The 21,666-nt window shown below is 39.3% G+C and overlaps 1 protein-coding gene across 1 annotated transcript in view; it reads left to right on the forward strand.

Annotated features, from left to right (window-relative positions):
• kcnq1.2 (potassium voltage-gated channel, KQT-like subfamily, member 1.2) overlaps positions 1-21,666 on the forward strand; it is a 180,917-nt gene that overhangs the window by 11,298 nt on the left and 147,953 nt on the right. Inside the window, exons 3-11 of the mRNA XM_084363366.1 lie at positions 4,811-4,901; positions 10,094-10,220; positions 10,389-10,467; positions 10,566-10,662; positions 11,878-12,018; positions 15,958-16,068; positions 16,383-16,478; positions 17,213-17,350; positions 19,809-19,974. Of these exons, the coding sequence (XP_084219492.1) occupies positions 4,811-4,901; positions 10,094-10,220; positions 10,389-10,467; positions 10,566-10,662; positions 11,878-12,018; positions 15,958-16,068; positions 16,383-16,478; positions 17,213-17,350; positions 19,809-19,974 (1,046 nt within the window). The remainder of the gene's footprint in view (positions 1-4,810; positions 4,902-10,093; positions 10,221-10,388; positions 10,468-10,565; positions 10,663-11,877; positions 12,019-15,957; positions 16,069-16,382; positions 16,479-17,212; positions 17,351-19,808; positions 19,975-21,666) is intronic.

Here is a 21,666-nt window from a genome sequence, read left to right on the forward strand (position 1 = left end):
CTTTGAGTGTAAACATTTTTGTCACCCAGACTTTTAGATGACATAGTCCCTGCTGTCTGTATTTAGTTGATATGTCCTAAGCTTATATTGCCTCTGTTTTGCAGTTGATTGAGGTTTTGCTTTGGCTCTACGATGTACTTATTTTAGTGGAGCTGGACAGATCCGCAGTCAATAATACTCTACGCTAAAGCCCCAGCTGTTTTGTTTTAATCAGATCCCAGGGGTTTTGGCCTGGCTAAATAAGGTTGGCTAATGGTTGTGAGTGACCCTGTCCTGTCTGTAGAAAACACCTCCCAGTGGTGTCAGTGCAGACGGCTTTAGGATATGACATTAGAAAACGCTAAATCACTCCCGACTAGCTACTGTCTGTACACACCCTGCCTGAATGCACAGCCTTAAAACATTTGGGTCATGTGTTTGGTTTTGTTTTGTTTATTAATGGGAACCTGTTATGTGTCAAGAAGAGAAATTGGTGGCAAACTTAAAGTCATCTGTAAGGGATATTTTGTTTGCATTTTCAAAGATATAATATGTAACATTTTTGCAATACAATGTCTAAAATTGACTAGAACTTGTTGAGTTGCGTACTTACAATGTTCAAACAGAGAAATCTGTAATTTTGTACAAAGGTGTCATTTGATTGGCTGCTTGTCTGTAACATCCGGGGAAACACCAGATGTTACGCGACTAAAAACGTGACTAAAAGTAACGGGAATAAAACTTTAATACATCACCTTGTCTGTGAACACTTCTGCCAGGTCGATTTCCATCGGCAGTGGTGGTTGTTTAATACTGAAGACATCATCTCCCATGATCCCACACTACTTTAAGACATCATCAAACTACTGTGACCTCCTTTATTAGAACAGTGCAGATATTGCAACTGGGGGCAATAGGGCACTCAAAACGGAGGGTAAGGTAAGGGTTAAAAAAATGTTTTTGTGGCAGGCTTTTAACCAGCAGTAGCATTACAAAACTGAGGTGTGATACACCTGTGAGATCTCACTGAAATCGAATCAAAGCAACCCTGTTTTGAAGCTCACCTCTTGTAGCTCGCTGGCACTCAGTGGAAATCATTAACTCACTCACAACACTGTGTTTAGGGTTCCAGGGCTTAACAAAGTACAATGGGACTTTTAACATAGATTTACCCAGAACACAATAATAAATGAGTGGAAATTGGACTTCATGTTTGTTTGTATGATTCACTCAGAAAATCTTTGTTTGGCCTTATCCTGATGAACTAAATATATAGACGTAACTAAATAAATATAATATTTTGTAGACTACACACTTTTTTCTACCTGTGGTTCCATATAGTCATTGAGCTTGCTTGGAAAAACAATTTTGTAGAACCTAGAATTAGCTGTAGCCTTGTGCTACAGTACATGGCCTGTCCAGTGAATCCTAGCATTTATCCCACTGCCGGTGCAATATGTCGAGTCTCATGGATATTGCAATGTACTGCTGTCCTTCCAAAACAAAACATATCCCATAGCCTCATGTGCTGAAGGAAAACACGCGGATTACATGACCTTCAGTGGCCTAGATGACTATGACATCATATTGATGCTTATCCTTATAAGATGATCTTCTTTAAACAAATCGGAAATGGGATTTAAGTTGACTTTACCTGCCCTCCTCTCAACCTGCTCTGTCTGTCTGGCCTCTTCCTTCCCGAAAGGCTGGTAATGCCACTGCCTGGGAGCCTGGCAACAAAGTATTAAAGAGATTGTTATTCCCACCGGCCAATCACTGCACAAACCAGATCAGTGGGAAATACAGTTCTAGCAAAATGCATGTGACAGTGGTGAAGGTTTTAATTGAGAATCCCCTTTTGAATCTTGACCTGTATGTGTGCTCTATGCTCTTATCTGCTTAAAGTATCCATTTTTGTGGCAGATCCAGGCACTGCTTTATATTTTTTTTGGAAGGCAGCAGTTGTCAAGAAAAGCTGCTTATTTTTTTGTTTGTTTTATTTTTCGATTTTGCGCTCAACCTTTATTTCTTGAAATCTACACTTTAAATTGAGCAATATGACTGCCTTTTACAGCCTTGTGTTTATGACTGCTTTAATACAACGGAGTCATTCTTCATCTGTGCAGCCTGATCTTGTTTGTATTTGACATCCTTCAGTCGCATAATGTCGAAGACACTACATCAAGAGCGTGTCCTTCCACGAGATCTCACCTGAGCATCTCAAGATGTGACGTGTTGATTTAGTTGGAGGCTGGACGGTCCCGCAAACACTGGACATCTTGTCCAGTATTGTGAAGCAAAGAGAAGATCAAAATAGCTTCCTCGTGCCACGCTTGATTGAGTCTCTTTGCCTCACATTTGTCACATTTGTCACCTGGCAGTAAATTGGAGGGGATGATGTCACCTCAGCTCACTCTCCTGTTGGTGACTGGCTTCCTTATGGGTCCAGTCATACACTCAGAACAGTATGTTCCATCCTCCAGTGCTTTTGCGTGTCACTTGCGTTTCTGGTTTAAGCAGAATCCAAGAGAGGGAGGAAGAGACTGTAGATGAGTGTGTGTGTATATATGTGTGTGTGTTTTTGTGTGGCGTTGAGTAGTAATCCTAAGTAAAATCACTGTCCCATCTGGCCAATGTGTCATAGTCTTTGTGTACAGGGAATCCTTCTTTAGGAGTCTTACCCTCCATCACCCCACTTTGTCGCTCATTCTACCACCCGAGAGGACAGACATGAGATGAATCTCTTACACAATGCACACCTTCTACCTTTCTTTCTTTAAATGTACAGGATAATATGGGTAGTCAATGTACAGCTGTGGCTCACACGGATGTCTGATTTAGTGATATGCTTCTCTTTTGGGAATACTCAAAGAAAAAAAAAATGTCATGGTGGCCTCAGTGAATTCAGCTTTCTTTTGTGTGGGTGTATATACATCTGTGCATTATTTTGTACAGGATGTTACATGAATAATGATAAACAACAGATACTTACATAACCCCTCCAGCATATGGCATGTAATCCTGCTTGTAGTTCACAGCATCCACCATAATGCACCCTTTACTGTGTGTTTTTGAAAGTGCGCTTGAACATTATGGAGCACGTAAACACTGTGTCATGTGAAAGCACTTAAAAGATGTGTTCCAAGGATTATTTCTGACAGGGTGAAAATGCAGATGACTGACTCCGATTTATAATCCTACAGGGTCAGGGAAGACCAAGCAAAGCCCCTCATGTGCCTTATTGAAAATGTTGAAAGTCTGAGGACAGCACAGTCTCAAAATAAATGTATAGTTACCCAATAAAACACTTAATACCAAAGCATCAAAAGTGTGTGTAAATGTAAATGATACTTATTTTTAGATGAGGAATTCAATAAGGAAATAAAATGCAATAAAAATAATTTTGAGGCACCATGAATAAAAAACGTAGCTATCAAATAATCCCAGATTTTCTAACACTCATAAACTGCATGTATTTAGGATTAGCATTATTATGATTGTATATTTTTAAATGCAAATCTGTACTTCATTGACAATTGTTGGGTCCTAATCAGCAAGATATTGTCACCTCCTCTTCCAACCCCTTCTCCTCCGCTGTTTTCTTTATTTTTCCTCTACAGCTGAAACAATTAGTTGATTAATTAAGCAGACGAGTAGTAGATTATTAACTTGCAACTATCCAGAATATCTCCAATGAAGGGATTTACCTGTTTTCTGTCTCATCAATGATAGTAAACTGATTATCTCTGACTGTAAAGTGTCACTTTGGGAAAAAACCTCTGGGAAAATATAAGGGATATTTTCACTTATTCTGACATTTTATTAAAAAAAAATTAAAAAGAAGATACAGTAAATCAACTGATGACTATATGATACTGAAAGTACTTGCAGCCCTGCTTTGCTCTCTGCCATTACTCTCACTTTTATCCCATCTTCCTCTCTGTCTACCTCTCCCTCCTTCCTCTGCCTTTTTTTTTTTCCTCTTTTACCTTCGTTTAGGTGTGCCGGTAGTGGATGTTCAACCCACAAGGCTATGTTTGTAGATTATGTATGTACACTGACAGATGGACCCACTCGTCGGAATGTTTCACTGTTGCTAAGAGATGTGGAAACATCCTGTCAGCTGTTAATACAAGCAGATTGATGACAAAGAGGAAACGGAGAGAGCACCTTGCAATCTTTGTGGGGCAACTGGCTAGAAATCATCATGTTTCTGTTATTATGTTGCAAATTTGATAAATATATGTTGGTGTGCATCATTAGAAAACAAAATATATTGTACTCAGTAGGGGGGTTCTTGTCTACAGTAGACCATTTTTTGAGTCTCGTTAGCTAAAACCAACAGGTATGAATACTCCTTCATACCTTCTGCCATCTGTCAACTAAACTCTATGAGGAGAAGGTCATTTAAACCTGCATACTTTATCCATGATCTAAATCTTAATATTTTATTTGTTTATGTTTGTATTCATAAATTAACTTAATGTGATTGTAATTTGTGTATGCTTCTGTTTCATTATTTTGCTGTCCAACCGATTTCCTTTTGACTGATCCTGAGGCTTTGGCTGATATTAGATATTAGAATATCGTGATATTTGCAGTCATATGCCAGATCTTTCACAACATCGAATATTGAACAGTTGTTATGGCATCTTGGGGCTTTTATTTAAAAAAAAGAAAATGCACAATGAGCTTTTGCGTCAGCGGAGGCAACATGCGTCAACATGCCCTAAATACAGAAATATGTTTTTGAATGTATTTTCTCATTACCGTAACAGTGAGTGATATGTGGTGATGACTGATTAGAAAACTTATTTTTCTCTCCCGACAGCTTCCTTATGGTCCTGGTGTGTCTTATCTTCAGTGTCCTGTCCACTATAGAGCAATATGCAGAATTTGCTACAGGAACCCTCTTCTGGATGGTGAGTTCTTTCTATGAATTGATATATGAGTATCTTCATGATTCCCTCACATTGATTGTACATTTAGGGGCGCATCAGTTATAAGGATCTGCTCCTATCAGCTTTTGTACTACATAAATAATGCAAACTGATTTATAAGTCACTGTCTTAAAGGTTTTTATCCAAAACACACTACAACAGCACTCACACACACTGACAGCAGCACCACAAACACCTGTGTGATTGGACAATGGGTATGTAGGGCCTTTAAAAACCCATCATAATAGTAGTCATGAAACAATTTATTGATTAGTAGATTAACCAACAAGCTGATTGGCAAAACATGTTGAATGTAACTGGTTTCAGCTTTTTAAACGCATTTGCTATCTTTTTCCATTTTTTTCCAACTCATATTACCTTATTTCCTTGGACTAGTGTGGGCACAAAACAAGCACTTTTAAGATGTCGCATAGGACTCCTGTTAGATTGAATAGATAATTTAAAGATGGAAATAATTTCAGCCCACATACTGGCACACAAATCTGTTGATGAGGGGGTTATATATTGAGAAAATTAATTCAGTGATGCATTCTTGAAATTAAGACTTTAGTTTTTTTGTGTAACAATATCTTTTCTTTATTGATAAAATTTATATATATTTCACTAGATAGACTGAAGGAAAGGGCTGACAGATGACTTATCTAAAGCTCTTATTGCTGCACTGCAGTACCCTTCTGTGTCCACATGATGGAGACAGAAGATCTCTGGTGAGAGGGATTCTACCCGCCATCTTACACCTCCGCACAAAGATATTAACAAGCTAAAAACAAATCACTTTCTCTTATTGCAGATACCGTCACACAACACCTGCCAGCTTGTATTGCTTTCATCCAAAGCCCTTTAAAATGTGTACATAGTGCACATTTTTAGTATGTGACTGCTTTTTTTAATCTGCTGGGATGACACTAGTTATGCACAATCATTTGGCTCCACAAAGACTGCACTTGCTGCTACTTGCTGGTAAATTGGCTTTTTTTGTGGCTTATTAGACTGTTAAGGCTGCTAAATGATGCAATAAATCCAGGGCTTGCAACAGGTAGAGAAAATTATGGCTGCTGTTTGGAAACTCTACAAAGAGCTTGCATCATCTGTCTCTCGCTGGCACACTGTGAATATAAATACACACGTAGCTACTGCGTACTCGCACACAGTTTACACAGACATTTACACAAAGGCTGCATGTACATAGACAGGGACAGACACACACACAATCACAAAATACACACATGTACCACCTCCTGAGTCCCGGGGGCAAACAGAGGACAGAGTGGACACTGTGTTCTGTAAACTTTTGGCCAGTGTCCTTTGAAGACCTACTATCACAGTTATTCATTTATTTTTACCCAGGAAGAGCCAAATACTCTCTATCGTCATCCCTAACTCTCTTTCTCTCTCTCTCTCTCTCCTCCATCCACCTTTTTTTCTGTAGCTTCATTACTCAAGAGACCAGCAGTAGTCATCACATAAAGACATAGAAATAGAAATAAGAATTTTCTTCACACAAACTACGGTTAGTTTTAGTCTGTAATCGTCAAACTCTGCTTATTTTCACACCTGGCTGTGTGCTTGTGTATTTGTAATGCGTGGTTTTAGTTCAATATTAATTGTGAGATAAGATAATACCTTATCTTGTGTGCCAGCATACGTGTGTGAGGGGTTGGAGCTCCGTTAGTGGTGTCATGGTGGCATATAGCGGTGGTAGTAGCTATACTTAGAAAGTTCAGGGTTAGCTGACATGCGTGAATCACAGGCTGCTTGTTTTGGAAGGCAGAGGGGACATTAGTCCTTGAGGATATTTGGCCTTCAGGGCAGCTGCCAAAGTAAAGCTAGCCAGGCCGGGCAGGAGGCACAGAAGCATGCACACACACAGTCACACACACGTGTGCGACATGGATCTCTTCATCCTCTCTTTTACCCAAGTCTTGTTCAGCGCACATTTAGAAATTTAAACACATTTTACTCAACCATCTGCCCTCACTACATGTAAGTACACTAAACACACTTACAATGGATTCCCTTTGAGGATGTTACTAGAAGCAAATGTGAAAGTGTGAATTCATTATTGGTAAACAATCACAACACAGCTATAACACAAAGAGCAGGTGCAGACAATGCCCCAACAAGGGAATTAAGGCTATCTATGAATCTCTCTATCTACTATACAATGCAATACAACCACAATACCAAAAAGTTGAGACACTGTTTAAAACTTGAATATAAACATGTTGCAATCATTTGCAAACACGCTGTGTTTACCGACAACGATTTTAGTTCCCGAGGCCATGTAGTAATATTGGTTATGCAAGTATGTGTTCAATAAAGTGCTGAACCTCGCCCCATCCCAGCTTGTGAATGACTGAGCCTTTTGAGGATGCCCCTTTCATACCAATCACGCTACTGTCACCTGATAGTAATCACTCTCACCAACCTGTTTACCTGTGGAATGCTCCAAACAGGTGTTTCTGAAGCATTCCACATCTTTCCTAGTCTGTTGTTGCCCCTGTCCCAAGTTGCACTGCATTCACTGTCCAACATTAAGTGTCCAGATTCTGGGTGAGGAAATGTATCCAAATTTCCACAATGGAACGAAAATAGTTGTGTCCATGGCATGTACAGTACACTCCTTTCTTCTAACAACCCCCTCAATGCAATGTGCCACATATTATAGATGCAAACATTAAACTTTTATTGAGTGGCACCATTAGACTATTTTCTAATATGAGAAATATTGAAATCTAATTGGAAGGAAGCGGTTATTGCTCCCACAAGTGATTCATTTGTTACCAAATTTAATATAACAACAGTGTACGGATGTTTACAATCCATGATAATAAGATAATATTCATAACAAAACCTCATGAAAAGAACATAACAGGAACTAAACCGTTTGTTGGGAGTAGATAACTGAGGTGTAATAATTGTGTCATGATTATCAGTCACATCTTAAAAATTTGAGTAAACATCTAATATCTGTAATATCTGTAAATCTACCTTATTAACCACCACACCTCTGACACAGCATGTGCAAACTAAGTGTGATTGACACTATCATCTGAAATCCAATCTTAATAACTTATTAGTAACTTTGGATTGTGTGCCATCCATGAGTTTCAAAAGATTTGTAAAGCTTCTGTGTGACTTTGTGTGTGTGTGCACCTTTCTTATAGTGGCACACACAGATGAAGCAATCTAATCACATTTTCGTCTGACACCGTAATTCCCAAGCAGCTCTTTCAGTGAGCTTCATCCTCGTCTGGCGTGACGAGATTATGGCTGCGCCAACAGGCGGCTGTTTTCAGTAAACATGTAGCTGCCGGTTTCTGATGCACACACAAAAACACCCCAACATCTGGATGACCCATTTTATGGAATTATTACGGCTAATCCCTTCAAATTCCCCAAATTCATGTGTGCCTTTGACTTTCAAATGTTACCCAGATGTCATAATTACTAAACTTGATGAATTGATGTGCGGCGTTTGGTGTTTGTGCTGATGTTTTGTTCTGACTGTGTGAAAATTTTAACGAATGCTAAGAACGTCATTAACCCAGTTATGAAATAACACCAGAGGCTTTATATATATATTGCAATGTTTGTCAGTGTAATATACAACTTTATAAAGTCCGAAATATAAAGAATATAAAACATTTGTGCAGATAGAACCTCATCCGCTAGCACAATTAACACCCTTCACAACTGATTATACAGTGTTATACAGACCCAGCGAGAGGGACTCGAAACATAGTCTGTTACTTTCCTACACAAACAATAAGGCTATGGCTGGCTGGTCAAGTTCAACTGGAGTGGATGTTATAGATAACTTGGTTCCAGGCCTCTGAATGCCTGCCCAGATCTTCGATTTGTTCAGCGATTCAGATCTGAATGAATGAAGTGAAACCAAATGGTAATTCAGTCTGATTATCAGGCTACGTTATAGAGATTTACTGAACCATTTCTGCCCGTCTCTGTCTCCAGTTAGGCCTCTTTATCTTCCTCTCTCTTTGTCTTTAACTCAGTGACAGAAAATGAGCAATTCATGGAGATGAATAAAGGGTATAGGGATCCCAGGCCAGACGACTGAAGCGCAAAATCTAAAGCTGTAAACAAGGTTAATTAATGAAAATGGGCAAACTGATTGTTCCGAAAGCAGCAAAAAGTAACTCTCCGTCTGTCTGCACCATCAATATGATGAGCCTGATAGAGGCCTTAGGTTGGTATTAAAAAATGTAGTTTTTTTATTGTATTGTTGCAAAAGTATCACTAAATGCACACATCAGTGAGTTTTCTCTATGTGTTCATATGAGAGCGACGCTTTTGCCAGCCAGAACAGTGTCTGCTTTGACTGACAGGTCATTGTTTTGGGGCTCTGTGGTGCTGTGTTATTGCAGCAGGGCTCATGGTATTAAGTTTCATACAAGGGGTGGTCAGGGAGCAGCCAGTTCAAGCAATCAGCGAGATGGCCACCCACATGGCCTTAGGTTTTAACAGACAGTATGGTGGCTAAATATTATGCATACACGGTGGCCAGGAACACGATCTCCATCAGACGGGGTCAGTGAATTCACAGAGGTGCACATGTATGCACATAATAGAGAAACAAATGCACAAAGGCATATATTGGAACACAATTTAAAAACAGCAACCATAAGAGATATGCAGTTGCATATACTGTATGTCTTCTTCTAGTGCTGCAGAAAGGTTTGCAAATATAAAAACATCTCAACACCCAAGTTGATTATTTAGCTTTCTTATCTGTTAAGCAGCAGCGTGATGGCATCTCCCCCCTGTGGCTTCAATCACTTAGCCATTGACCCTGTCTCAATGTGAGCTGTCATCAGCCATGTTATCAGCCTCCATCTTTCCACCTGGTTGGTTGGGTGATCTTGGTACTAGACCACCTCAGTGTCTTTCTTTCTCTGTCTCACACACCTGTCATTACCCACTCATATCATGTCGTAAATCTCTGTGATTGATTATAATGAGCGTAATGCTTTTAGATTAGTCTTAATGCATGGCAAAGTGTTATCAATGTGTTTAGAACTGATACCTTATCTACTTCCACATCCCCTCGTCCTGTATGTGTTTCACAATGATAGTCTCAGTACCAATGGATTCATGTAACCCTTGCTCTGTGTTTGCATTGTGCTCCACAGGAGATTGTGCTGGTGCTGTTCTTTGGCACAGAGTATGTGGTCCGGCTGTGGTCGGCAGGCTGCCGCAGCAAATATGCGGGCATCAAAGGACGCCTCCGCTTTATCAGGAAGCCCATATCAATCATAGGTGCACCTGGCATTTTCCTTTGCTCCCATTTAATACAATGGATGTCATAAATTGTTCTTGTATATCAACAGCTTTGATCATTAGAGCAACGTAAGGCTTTATGTAGCGCAAGGTTTCATTGAAACTGAAGTGATTGCAATCTGTCGCTCTAATCTCTCTTTCTTACAGATTTGATAGTGGTCATTGCGTCAATCATTGTGCTCGGCGTAGGGTCCAATGGCCAAGTGTTTGCAACATCTGCCATCAGGTAGAGCAACTGTTTTGTTCTGCAATTTTATTGTTTACCAGTAGCTGGACAGGGATCAGATTATAATGAGACAGATGAGGCGGTGTATTGTTTTGCAGGGGCATCCGTTTCCTCCAAATCCTGCGCATGCTCCATGTGGATCGACAGGGAGGAACGTGGAGGCTCCTGGGATCTGTAGTCTTTATTCATCGACAGGTAGGTCGAAAGTATCCAAGCTAATGCTGTTAAATCAGTGTTGGCATGGATCATAAGCTTTGTGATCCATACGAACACTAGAGATATCACATATCTCTATGGAAGCCCATTTCCGCCAGTTAAAGAAAAGAAGAAGATGAAAACTATTCTTGATTAAAAAAATACTTTTATTTCACTTAGCTGTAGGTTCCTCTACACTAGGTTGAGTGCACAGACCTCACCTCACCTTCCTGGTCAATTCACTGCTAATTACAACAAATCCACTGGCGCAGTCAGAAGTACATGCACACATGTGTAAAAATAAGCCACAGCTAACCTGACTTTATAAGGAGAAGAAGAAAGATCTTCTTTTTCACTGTGTCCTCGTACCCTTGCTTTAGCATTTTCTCAGGCTGATACACAATGAAGCCAGAGGATGTAATGTTCTTTTCTTAATCCCCGAAGAAGACTGTGTTCTTTGGTTATAGTCAAATCTGACATTCACGTCTCTTTGATGCATAACAAGAACAGGACTGATCAGAGAGGATTGTGTGCAAAGATCAGGAAAATACATGTAAGATGAATCCAAGATGAGCCTAATTTGATTTGTTGCCATCCTCCTGTTGTCAGATGACCACTTTATCAAATGATGTGCTCTGTTTAGTGGAAATGCCTTGAGCAGTGTCAATAAGGTGGAAATGAACAGTCTAAGCACGTTAGGATGTGTGCTCAGAATCTGTATCATTCAGCAGTATCTACATTTGCCTGCAAGTTAAGGTACGACATCCTCAAGACAGGAAACAAATTATTTTCAGTAGTAATAGTAGTTTGAATATTTTTCCCCCATGCTGTATTTAACCTTAATAACACTAAAATGTACTATATTGCATAGAAGACAATGGTAACACATTCTCTGTGGTTTCATGAATGTAGGTGATCCTGTCCTACAAGGCCTGTAAAAGACTGATACTAATTCAATTGTTAATCCTTAACAGAATGTCTTAAGCCAACATTGGTACAGCGAGGTGACTTTTTGGAGGTCTTCAGCTGAGTTTACAGAACTATGGTCCTATTTCACGTCATCTCTCACATGGCTCTATAGGTGTAAGGACAAAGGATAAAAACTGTCTCGCTTTCTGCCATGACACAATCATGGAGCCAAATGGACAACACGGAAATGCCAAAAACTGCAGTTTGATACAGTTGTATGTATAATCTTTATTTTTCTTTTTTTAGGAGCTGATCACCACCCTGTACATCGGCTTCCTTGGCCTGATCTTTTCATCCTACTTTGTCTACTTGGCGGAGAAGGATGCTGTGGATGAGGAGGGCAAGACAGGCTTCTCCAGCTACGCCGATGCCCTGTGGTGGGGCGTGGTAAGGTTTAGAAGAAGCAAGTCCTTCACTGATGTTTTTTAATGTGTATGTTTGTATGAGAACATTCTCAAAATGTTGTTTTTTTGCTATGCATATATTACTTCCTCCTTGAATGCCAATTAAATTTCCCAACACAGCTTACATACCTGAAAGGCCACATCACACGTACATGAAAAAAGATTCTTTTCTCAAAAGAGTTGCAATAAATAATCTCCACAATGCACTCACAAGTGGAGTCTTAACTAGAAAAATGGAGATTGCTAGCCCACCCTGGGTAGACCAATTATTAACGTCCTTGTGTTTTTTTTATTCTCCTCTTTGGTTCTTCATGCAGCATGCATGTGTTGCTGCAACACTTAACACACAGGCAGGTGTGTTGATGTTTTCCGTGCGTAGAGCTGGTTTTGCTTATTCCCTCTGTACTGAGGCTCGAGTTTCCAGAGTAGTTAATTAAACATTTGAATTGAAAGCGCAGAGTAATGAGAAACCTATGGCAGCCTTGTGCAGGGGATCAGTGTGCCACAAAGAGACGGTAATAAACCATTCACCTCTGGGCTCTTTGGCTCAAAGAACTTTTAGAGCACCAATATAAAGTGTCAGTTCCCTTAATTAAAACTTTAATTGTGGGATTACTACCTTTATGTAACGAGGGTTAGAGGGGTCACAGTGCTCCTTGCGGCTCTATGGAAAGTTGAAGAAAGCTGTTATTTGTGTTGCTCTGCTCACAATGCCGAGAAAAGAATCGGGGTCTGGGATTTGCACCTTTTTGTTTTTCTGAGACTGTAAACTTGTGAATCATGAAACGCTTTTATAATAGGTTTGGTCAGGTTTCTGAGTGTATGTATGTGTGTGTGTGTGTGTGTGTGTGTGTGTGTGTGTGTGGGTGTGTGTGTGTGCTTATTGAAATGAGATTGCGCTGATTGGAGAATGCTAAGCCCTCCCAGCGTGTATTCCTTCACTTGGCATGATTTCCACATTCGGATGTGCAGGTGTGGGGCACAGCTGGAGGACAAGCCGATGCAATGATTCATATCCCCTTCTCTCCCTCTTTCTCTCGCTCACTCCCTTACCTTTCCTGCTTCTCTTCTTCTTTTGCCAATTCCTTATGGTAAGGTAATGGCTGTTTGGTTTTAACAACCTTTTCTAGCTTCAACCTGGACACAATGTTAAAAGAGAAAAGGAGAGCTCATAGTGCTGTAACACTGTCTATGAAGCCAATGCATAATAACATATTATGAACATACCTATGCGCCTGTAGAGCCTTAATATCATAGTTATAAGCATAAATATTCATTAATGCATTATTAACATTAGTATAATTTAGGTCATTGCCACCGACCTAAAAAACAGTGACCACTGGCTTATAACGAGCTTGTAATGTATTACATCTGCCTATGACACAGGAATTTTTAATTTTTTTTACTTAAATCACCCAGTGGCCACTTCCAGTAGCTTGTGAGTCGCCATTGGGTACATTTAGTAAAAAACACTAAATCCATGTGTCATAGGCAGATGTAATACATTGCAAGCTGGGTGTTGATCACCTTATAATGGCAATAACATTATAGTGCACTATAAAAGTGGTTATAATGTGCTATAAAATTATTTCAGTGTATTATTTAAATGCAAAAATTTTAACATTATGATCCTTGCCAAACTAGTGAGTGACCAGCAATTATAAAGTATTGATACTTGACCATATAGGTCAACATAAAACGCATTATAATGTATGATTATTCTTATAAAACATTCTGAATATTCATGATTGCTTATAAGTATAGGCACATTATAATGCATTATAAGTATGTTTTTCATACATAATAGACATGGACATCATAATGAGTTATTATTAGTTTTATAAATATTTATGACTGTTTATAATGATGATTACTCACTGCTATAGATGCATTTTAAGGCATTACAAGTATGCTCATAATGTGTTATAATGCATTGTAGACATGAGCTTCATAGAAAGTGCTACCCTTTATATAAAGATCCTTGTAATAAGTGTAAGTTAATAGGCAATAAAGCCCTTGTAAATCTTATAAAACGCTTATTAACAGTTATAGACTATATGAGTGTACAAAGGAGTAATTAACCTTAATTAGGCATTGGTTTTGCTTTAGATCTGATAGCTGCAAAAAGTTAAGTTAGTATGTATTATTGAATGTATTATTAATGTTTTTAATGCTATTATAAACAATTATACAAAATTCAGCTTTATCAATGTTTTTAAGCAGTCAAGTTTCTTATAGGTTCTTATAAATGAATTATAATCTAACAATGAATGTGTTTATTATTCTATTGTTAACACATGTTATATATAGTATTTTTAATGTTAATAAGAATCTAATAAGCACTTATAGGGGCCTCATAACCTGTTAATTTACGCTTATTACAAGGACCTTAATAAGGGTTAACCTTCAAAAAGAGTCCCATTTGAATTGGGTGTAATCACACATACAGAACGTATGCTTGGAGATCAGCATTCATAGGAACATGTGTATATATGCATGTAGACATGCACACACTAACTAACACATTGTCAAAGACCAGGTTTGTGACCTTTGTGTAGACATGAGGGGTTTTTTGCCACACACCCTACAATCTGAATGAGAGGAGTGTTTTTGAGTAGACCATTCCACTCTGATGGTCAGGAGGACATTGTTTAGTCATCGGATTTGTGGATGAGGGATTAAATCCCCCACCACTCCACCCACCCCCCAACATACACCCACCCACCCTTCCCGCCCCTGCTCCTTCTTTTTTACTCCCAAAGCCCTTTTAAGTATCTCACCTTACATCAGCCGCTTTGTGTTAGCGCTCAGCGGCGGCTCACGCGCCGATGCCCCATAGACACCCTCGGTAAGCCAAGTGTGTTCTGAATGTGTCAGAATTGGCTCGGCTTTCAAAGTGGGTGTACATGCAAATGCAAGAGGTATTTGTTTTCCCCCGCTCACCCTGGCAAATTCCTACACTCGCTGGGGATTAGTGGTTGGGAATCTTATTCCCTTTGAGGAGCAAGAGCCTCAAATGCTCCCGCCATCACTGACAGTTGTGAAGTAAGGCCGGAATGGCTGATGAACTTTTCTTACTTTATTGTCTAACTCCTGTTATAGACTGCTATGGTAAAGCTTTGAGAGCTTTGCATTGACTGACATTTTCATTACATCAGCAGTTCTTAAGAAATGAGGGGGAACTCTCTGGGGTTGGCAATCTGAAACCTCAATAATATCATGATCTATTTAATTGCAATCAGGATCAGTGATATAAATTGCAATCTCTTTTCTCAATTTTGAAATGTCCTGTAGACTAGCCGGACTTGAAATAGTCTATGAATTTGAATATTCTGTTAAAGATAGTTCTGTTTTGGCACAAGCCTGTTAACCGCCGTGTAGCTTTGACTCTTGTTGCATTATTTACAGTGTGGAAGAGAGGAAGAGACATGTAAAGTAAATCATCCATACAGCATAGCCATCTAGGTGGCTACCTTATCTTTTGGTATGTTAACATGGCACAGATCTGCTAGTTAATGAGGTTATGCAAACTTTGAAAACAGACTTAAAAGGACATTAAATATCACAATCTCTACAATTCACCCGAGAAGCAGATTGAGAACACCTTCAATGACACTTACTTAATGTAACTGCAATGTTTAACATTTAAAGCAATATTGTTTATATTTATGTTACATTTGCATCATTTACAGTAGGTTCATCTGGTTCAAAGGAAAGGATGACTATTCATTGTATTAAAAAGACACCTTCTATTCTCCTGCCTCAGCCTACAATTTGTGTGGCTTTAATTCTGATGAAATCACATTAGGCCTAAATGTCCTGAACTTTTTTTTTGCATCAGTGAATGGGCTGAGTATGTTGCAATCTGCTTATGAGAATGTTTATAGATGTAAGATGAACTTGATCCACCCTCTGTCTTTAGGTGACTGTCACCACAATCGGCTATGGAGACAAAATTCCTCAAACGTGGATAGGCAAGGCCATCGCCTCCTGCTTCAGTGTCTTCGCCATCTCCTTCTTTGCTCTGCCTGCTGTAACTATAATTTTAATCTAAATGATATGCAATTCATGAACAGGAAAAATGTATTATACTAATTTTGTTTCACATAGTCTCAAACTTATTACAGCTTGGTTGACTCCTGTTTTTCATTTTTAATTTCAGCTCAATTTATGTGTTGAAGCACAATTAGACTATTTTTGTCTCTATTCTTTTTTTCTGTATGACTGAACCAATGTAATGTTTAAGAAATAGGTTTTATTTGTCTGAGATTCTGGATCTTAACCTCTACGCTTAGTGGTTTCTTGCAGTATCGATCGATACAGTCCAACCTTATTCTTTCTGATTAGGGTATCCTGGGTTCGGGGTTTGCCCTGAAAGTCCAACAGAAGCAGAGACAGAAGCACTTCAACAGGCAGATCCCTGCTGCAGCCTGCCTCATACAGGTACATACAGGTTAGCATGGGGCGGTAACAGCTCAGCATTAAAAGATGTAGTGCAGTAATCCACAAGGTTTGCATTAAAAACCAGGTCAGACGAGGATTCATCAGTGATTGAACAGGAGACATATGACCTGTATACCACACTTTGTATTGGAACACGAACATGGCAAGAAAAATATTCACAATCTGATACTTATTTTTGAATGGAGCTTTTCAGATCTGCCAGGTTAAGCTCAGCAAACACTGGAAACTCAACAGAGAGAAAAAGTAACAGTATTTGTTGTCTGCAGTTCCTGTTGAGCCATGGAAAAGGTGATCTGTATCACACTTGCCAAGAGTGAAACGGTAGACGAAGAAGTGGCTATGTTGTGCCAAAAGCTAACCATTACATGAGTTACAATTACACAGAACACATTGAGACACAAGCAAAGTTAAGACACCTGTGACACAGACACCTCTGCAGGCCACTGACAAAATAATGCAGCTATCCACTTCATTACTTTTGAAAAAAATAATGATAATACCATGAATAGAATAGAACTGCCTCGTTAAATAATAGAGTATTTGTTGAATGTGAATCTTGAATGTCTGACACTTTACAGATAAATAGCAACAGAAATATAGAAATGTTTTCATGTCACTGAATTTCTGTAACACTGGCCTAGTTCTATGCTTCGTTTAAATATTCTTGCTCAACTGACTAGCACTAATTCTGTGCTTTAACCTGTCCGCTTCAGACACTTTGGAGGTGCTATGCAGCAGAGAAACCAAATGGCTGTGCTGTTACTTGGAAAATGTACGTTCTAACTCCAGATGCTGTCAACGTAGTTGAACCTGACAACTCCAGCCCCACCATCAGGAAACTGAACATATCGGTAAATATCCAGTTCGACTTAAATTCAGAGCCGAGGGTGTTTGTGTTATTTTCAGTCACAATTGATTTACTTTTTTCCACATGTTTTCTTCCGTAACCATTCAGTATTGTTAAAAATATGAAAGTATGTTTTTGATGTCGTGGGAATGAATTCAACCAGGGACATTTTCTCAGTTCTTTGTCTCTCTTTGTCTCACTGTTTATTGTGTCTATCCCATAAAGGTGAAACCCCACCCAGACAAATAAGAACATCCAGTCTTAAAATCCAGATCATATGACCATTTATTTGCGTATTTTTTGGTTAAAGATAACTCATTTGAAAATGGCAGCGTTTGTAAATGTGTAGTATTTTGAATATATGAGAAAACACTTTTTCAGTGGACCTTTGAAAGAATCATCTGAGCTTAAGGTGCAGAACATCAGATAGTCTACAAAAGAGCGTTGTTAGAAAAGCCACCGGACTGTGATACTGCAGGGCGGATTTGCGTAAGACTGGCCCACACTGTATTGTCTTCTTGTGCGGTTCACCTTTCACAACAATATTAGCTATGTTGCGCCTAGGCCATGCAACATAAAGGAGCAAGTTAAGTTCCCACAAACATACACACACGTGGAAGGACACACAAAACACACAAATGCACGCACACACAGCGGCTCCCCCTCCCTGAAGGCCTGACTCCACCAGGATGACTCGAGGCCTTTGTCTCCGCCGGACAAAGACTCAGTCAGTTGAGATGATGTCACTGCCGCCTTTCTCATGGGAGTAAACCTTTGTCTAGTAGAACAACAACAAAAAAATCTTTGTGTAGCATTGAACCCACATGTATTGGGGAGAATGAAGGCTGCTTCCGCTCTTTTCTGTTTCAGCATGTGACTTTCTCCTCTGACTTTCCTCTCTCTCCCCTTTCTTTCCCCTGTCTTTCAAAATTCCTCTCCTGTTTAACTGACTTTATTTCACTCTTTCTTTTTCTTCTCCAATTCTCCTGTCTCATCTCTTTCTGCATATTTTCCTCTGCCTCATTCTTGTTCACAATGGTTTTTCCTCCTCTCCTCTTTGTATCACTCCATCAGTCTCTGTTGCTTTATCTTTCTCTCTCTGTAACTCAGAGTCTGTTGCAGTTTTTTTTTTCCTGCCCTTCCATCTTTCTCTCTCTCTTTTCTCTCTTTTTTTTTTTCCTTCAATCTTATGACACCCACCACCACCTCCCTCTCTCACTCTCTCTGCTAATGAGTCATTCAAACCTCGGGTATTTGGATTGAACCTCTGGCCAACTGTCAATGCCAAAGACTGATCCATTGAGTCCAAATAATTGAGTTTCTGTAAAGGCCACGTCCATGACGTTGGTGTGGGTCAGTGGGTCTAAGGCTTGGACCGGAGGCACCATTTAGGTCCTCAGAAACTCACTGACTCACACAACACATTGCTCTGATCTCACTCAAAGAAACTGAGATTGAACATGTACTGCTGACGTCACCAGCGTGCAAACATAGAATTTGGTAGGATTATGATGCCTGACAACAATGTGAACTTAGTGAGAAACATTGTGAGAAAATAATATGTTTTCGTATTTCAGTGTTTTTGGCATAGTAGGACTGCTTAACACCTGGCTGAAATGGCTGGAATGGTTCATTTACTGTTCAAAGAATATGTTTCCTGAACTATTTTGAACACCTGGAATCTATTGTAGCACTAGCCTCTTAGCAGCAATTTGCACTATTACAAATGAAAGTTCAGTTATAATGTCAGAATCCTAAATATATACCATAGATGTGCATTTACAGTAAATTATTTGCTACAATTCCTACTCATAACATGCAGCACAAAAGGATAAATAGCCAGCAGTTACAAAAATGGCTGCTTTCCAGTCTATGTTAAATGAATTTGCTGGTCGAACATGCCTCTACAATGCTGAAACTTAAGTTTTAAGTGTTTTGTTTATTTGGACTGATGCAAATGCGGTCCACATTTATTCCGGTCTCTGTTGCCACTATAGTCCCACACTGACCATCCTATCAAGTAACACACAATACACAGTATCACGAGAAGCCAACATTAAAGGCAGCACTTCTGAGATATTTTCTCTCCGCATGAACTGAAGCCTTATAGATCACTGACAAACTATTCCCTCAAGCCACATTATTGTGGTAGAGGGCCCCTGTGACTTATGGGGCCTTTTTGTTGGTCTCCCAAAATAATTTTGCCCCTGAGGGACCAAATAAAGAGCTTTTCTAAGACTTTGTGGATTGCTTCTCTGGAGGGGAGATGCTGCTCAGATTAGTGAAAATTTGCTGGATCCAAAACTGAGACAGACGCTTGCGTGAATGATTAGCTTGCAGAATTAGTTCAACTCAAAAATCATAATGGCTCTTTAAAGACTGTTAATTGTGATTAAAGCATATCGTCACAGTATTCAAACACTTCTTGTGTATTAACCGTGTTGATGTTTCCTGTCTGTCAGAGAAGGGGGCCCAAGAGGAGGTTGAAGCCCAGAGGAAATGGATCGATGGGCGTGGCCTCAGAGAGGGCTGTATCGATCCCCCAGATCACCTACGATCACATTGAGGATGCTGGGGAGAAGAAAGATGTCTCATTTTTCCAGGGAGAACCAGGGGGGGCAGTTGAAGGTAATATACAGAGAAGACCACTGCTCTTGACATGTTACTGTAATGCACAGTGTCCAAGTTGATATCAAATACATTTCAGTGGTGATTGCCACTTGCTAGTTTTTCAGTCTGTGGTCCACAAACTCTAGTGCCTGTGTTTTAAAGAAAATCAGCCAACCTCTATAAATATCCTTCAACAACTCAGTCCCAGACAATCTGCCAAGATTAAACTTGAAAGCACTGAGCCCTGTTTTATTACTGCTTGATTAAACTGACTTCATTTTGGACCTTTTAATAGCAGATTTCTTAATTCAAAACGTTACACCTCAGAATACCATGTTCTTTGAAGAAGGTGTTTTTGAATTGTATTGAATATCGTTGTAAAGTTATCTTTGCCGCTACAAGGCCAGCTGGCAATGAAACCTGTGTCATGTGGAGGGCATTTGAAGAAGTGAATTACTGCAGTAATGAAAGCAAGTCTTTTCTGTTCCTTTTAATACAATTTTGTTTGATGAAATAATGTGTGTTGCGGGCCGTAAATTGATGTCATGCTGCCTTGAAGGCCTTGGAAATCCATTATTTCAGTAAAAGTTTGATGTGTTTTTGCATTCAGGCCATTTAAAAGGCAAAAGAAACACTCCACAAGGAGTGACACTTTAATAACTCTTGCTTTAGAAACATTAGCTGTTAGCTTGTCCTTTTGCATTGGGGGATTGATTGTCAGCCTTATTTAGAATAATTGCAAAAATAGTACTGTAAATAAATGTAAAATAAGACCCCCCAGATAATGCTGTTGCCAGTTTACAAGATCTAATAATGCCATCATCAGATTATCAAAAATGGTGGCCTATTCAAAGGAGGTCACAATGCGTGTTCATTCTGTTGGGTGCTCTCTGCTGTTACTGTTACTGCACAACAGGAGATCATGCTAAATCATAATAACTTAGTCATCTCATTCGTTCAGTCTTTCATTCAACTATGAGATTGCGTCTCAACAACTATTGCATGGACTGCCATTGAATACAGATATTAGTGCCCCCCTCATGATGATTTGTAATAACTCTGGGGATCCCTTCAGTTTTCATTTAGCGCCTTCACCAGGTCAAAATTTTAATTTGTCTGACACTCTGGCTTACGACCAAATACCTGTAACAACAATTACATTCCCATCAATCTCTCGGTACTTTGTGTTAAGTGCTAATTAGTAAATGTTGTCATGGTAACATGCTAAACTAACATAGTGACTAAAGTGCTAAACATCACCATGTTAACATTATCATCACAGGTGTCTTAGCATGCTGACATATGCTGAAAACAACCTCACAGAGCTGGTAGACTCTTTAGGGTGCCCACAACTGGTTGAAATCCTCAAAAGTCTGTAAATTTGATGGAAAAAAAAATCAAGGCCATAAGGTTTTCTTTTTAAATAGACATAAATAGACATGGATCATTGAAAGTGCTTGAATTTATATATTTTATGCAAGAATAGAAGTCTTCAATGTTAGTAAATAGGCCACATATTTCTGCCATCTCTGTAACAAAGCAGCACAATTAAGAAGTGCGCACACATTCAAGCCTCTCTCTCTTTCTAATTGTTGTCGGTGCGCTTCTGTAAAGGCTGCTAGGCCTCATTATAAAAATTCTCAGTGTTGAAACCGCAATAAACCTCGATCTGTGTCTCAGAGTATGCTGTGTTGGGTCGTTGAATTTGAG

This window comes from Pagrus pagrus (genome assembly GCF_965226575.1).
Source record: "Pagrus pagrus genome assembly, chromosome: 10".
NCBI classification, from domain to species: domain Eukaryota; kingdom Metazoa; phylum Chordata; class Actinopteri; order Spariformes; family Sparidae; genus Pagrus; species Pagrus pagrus.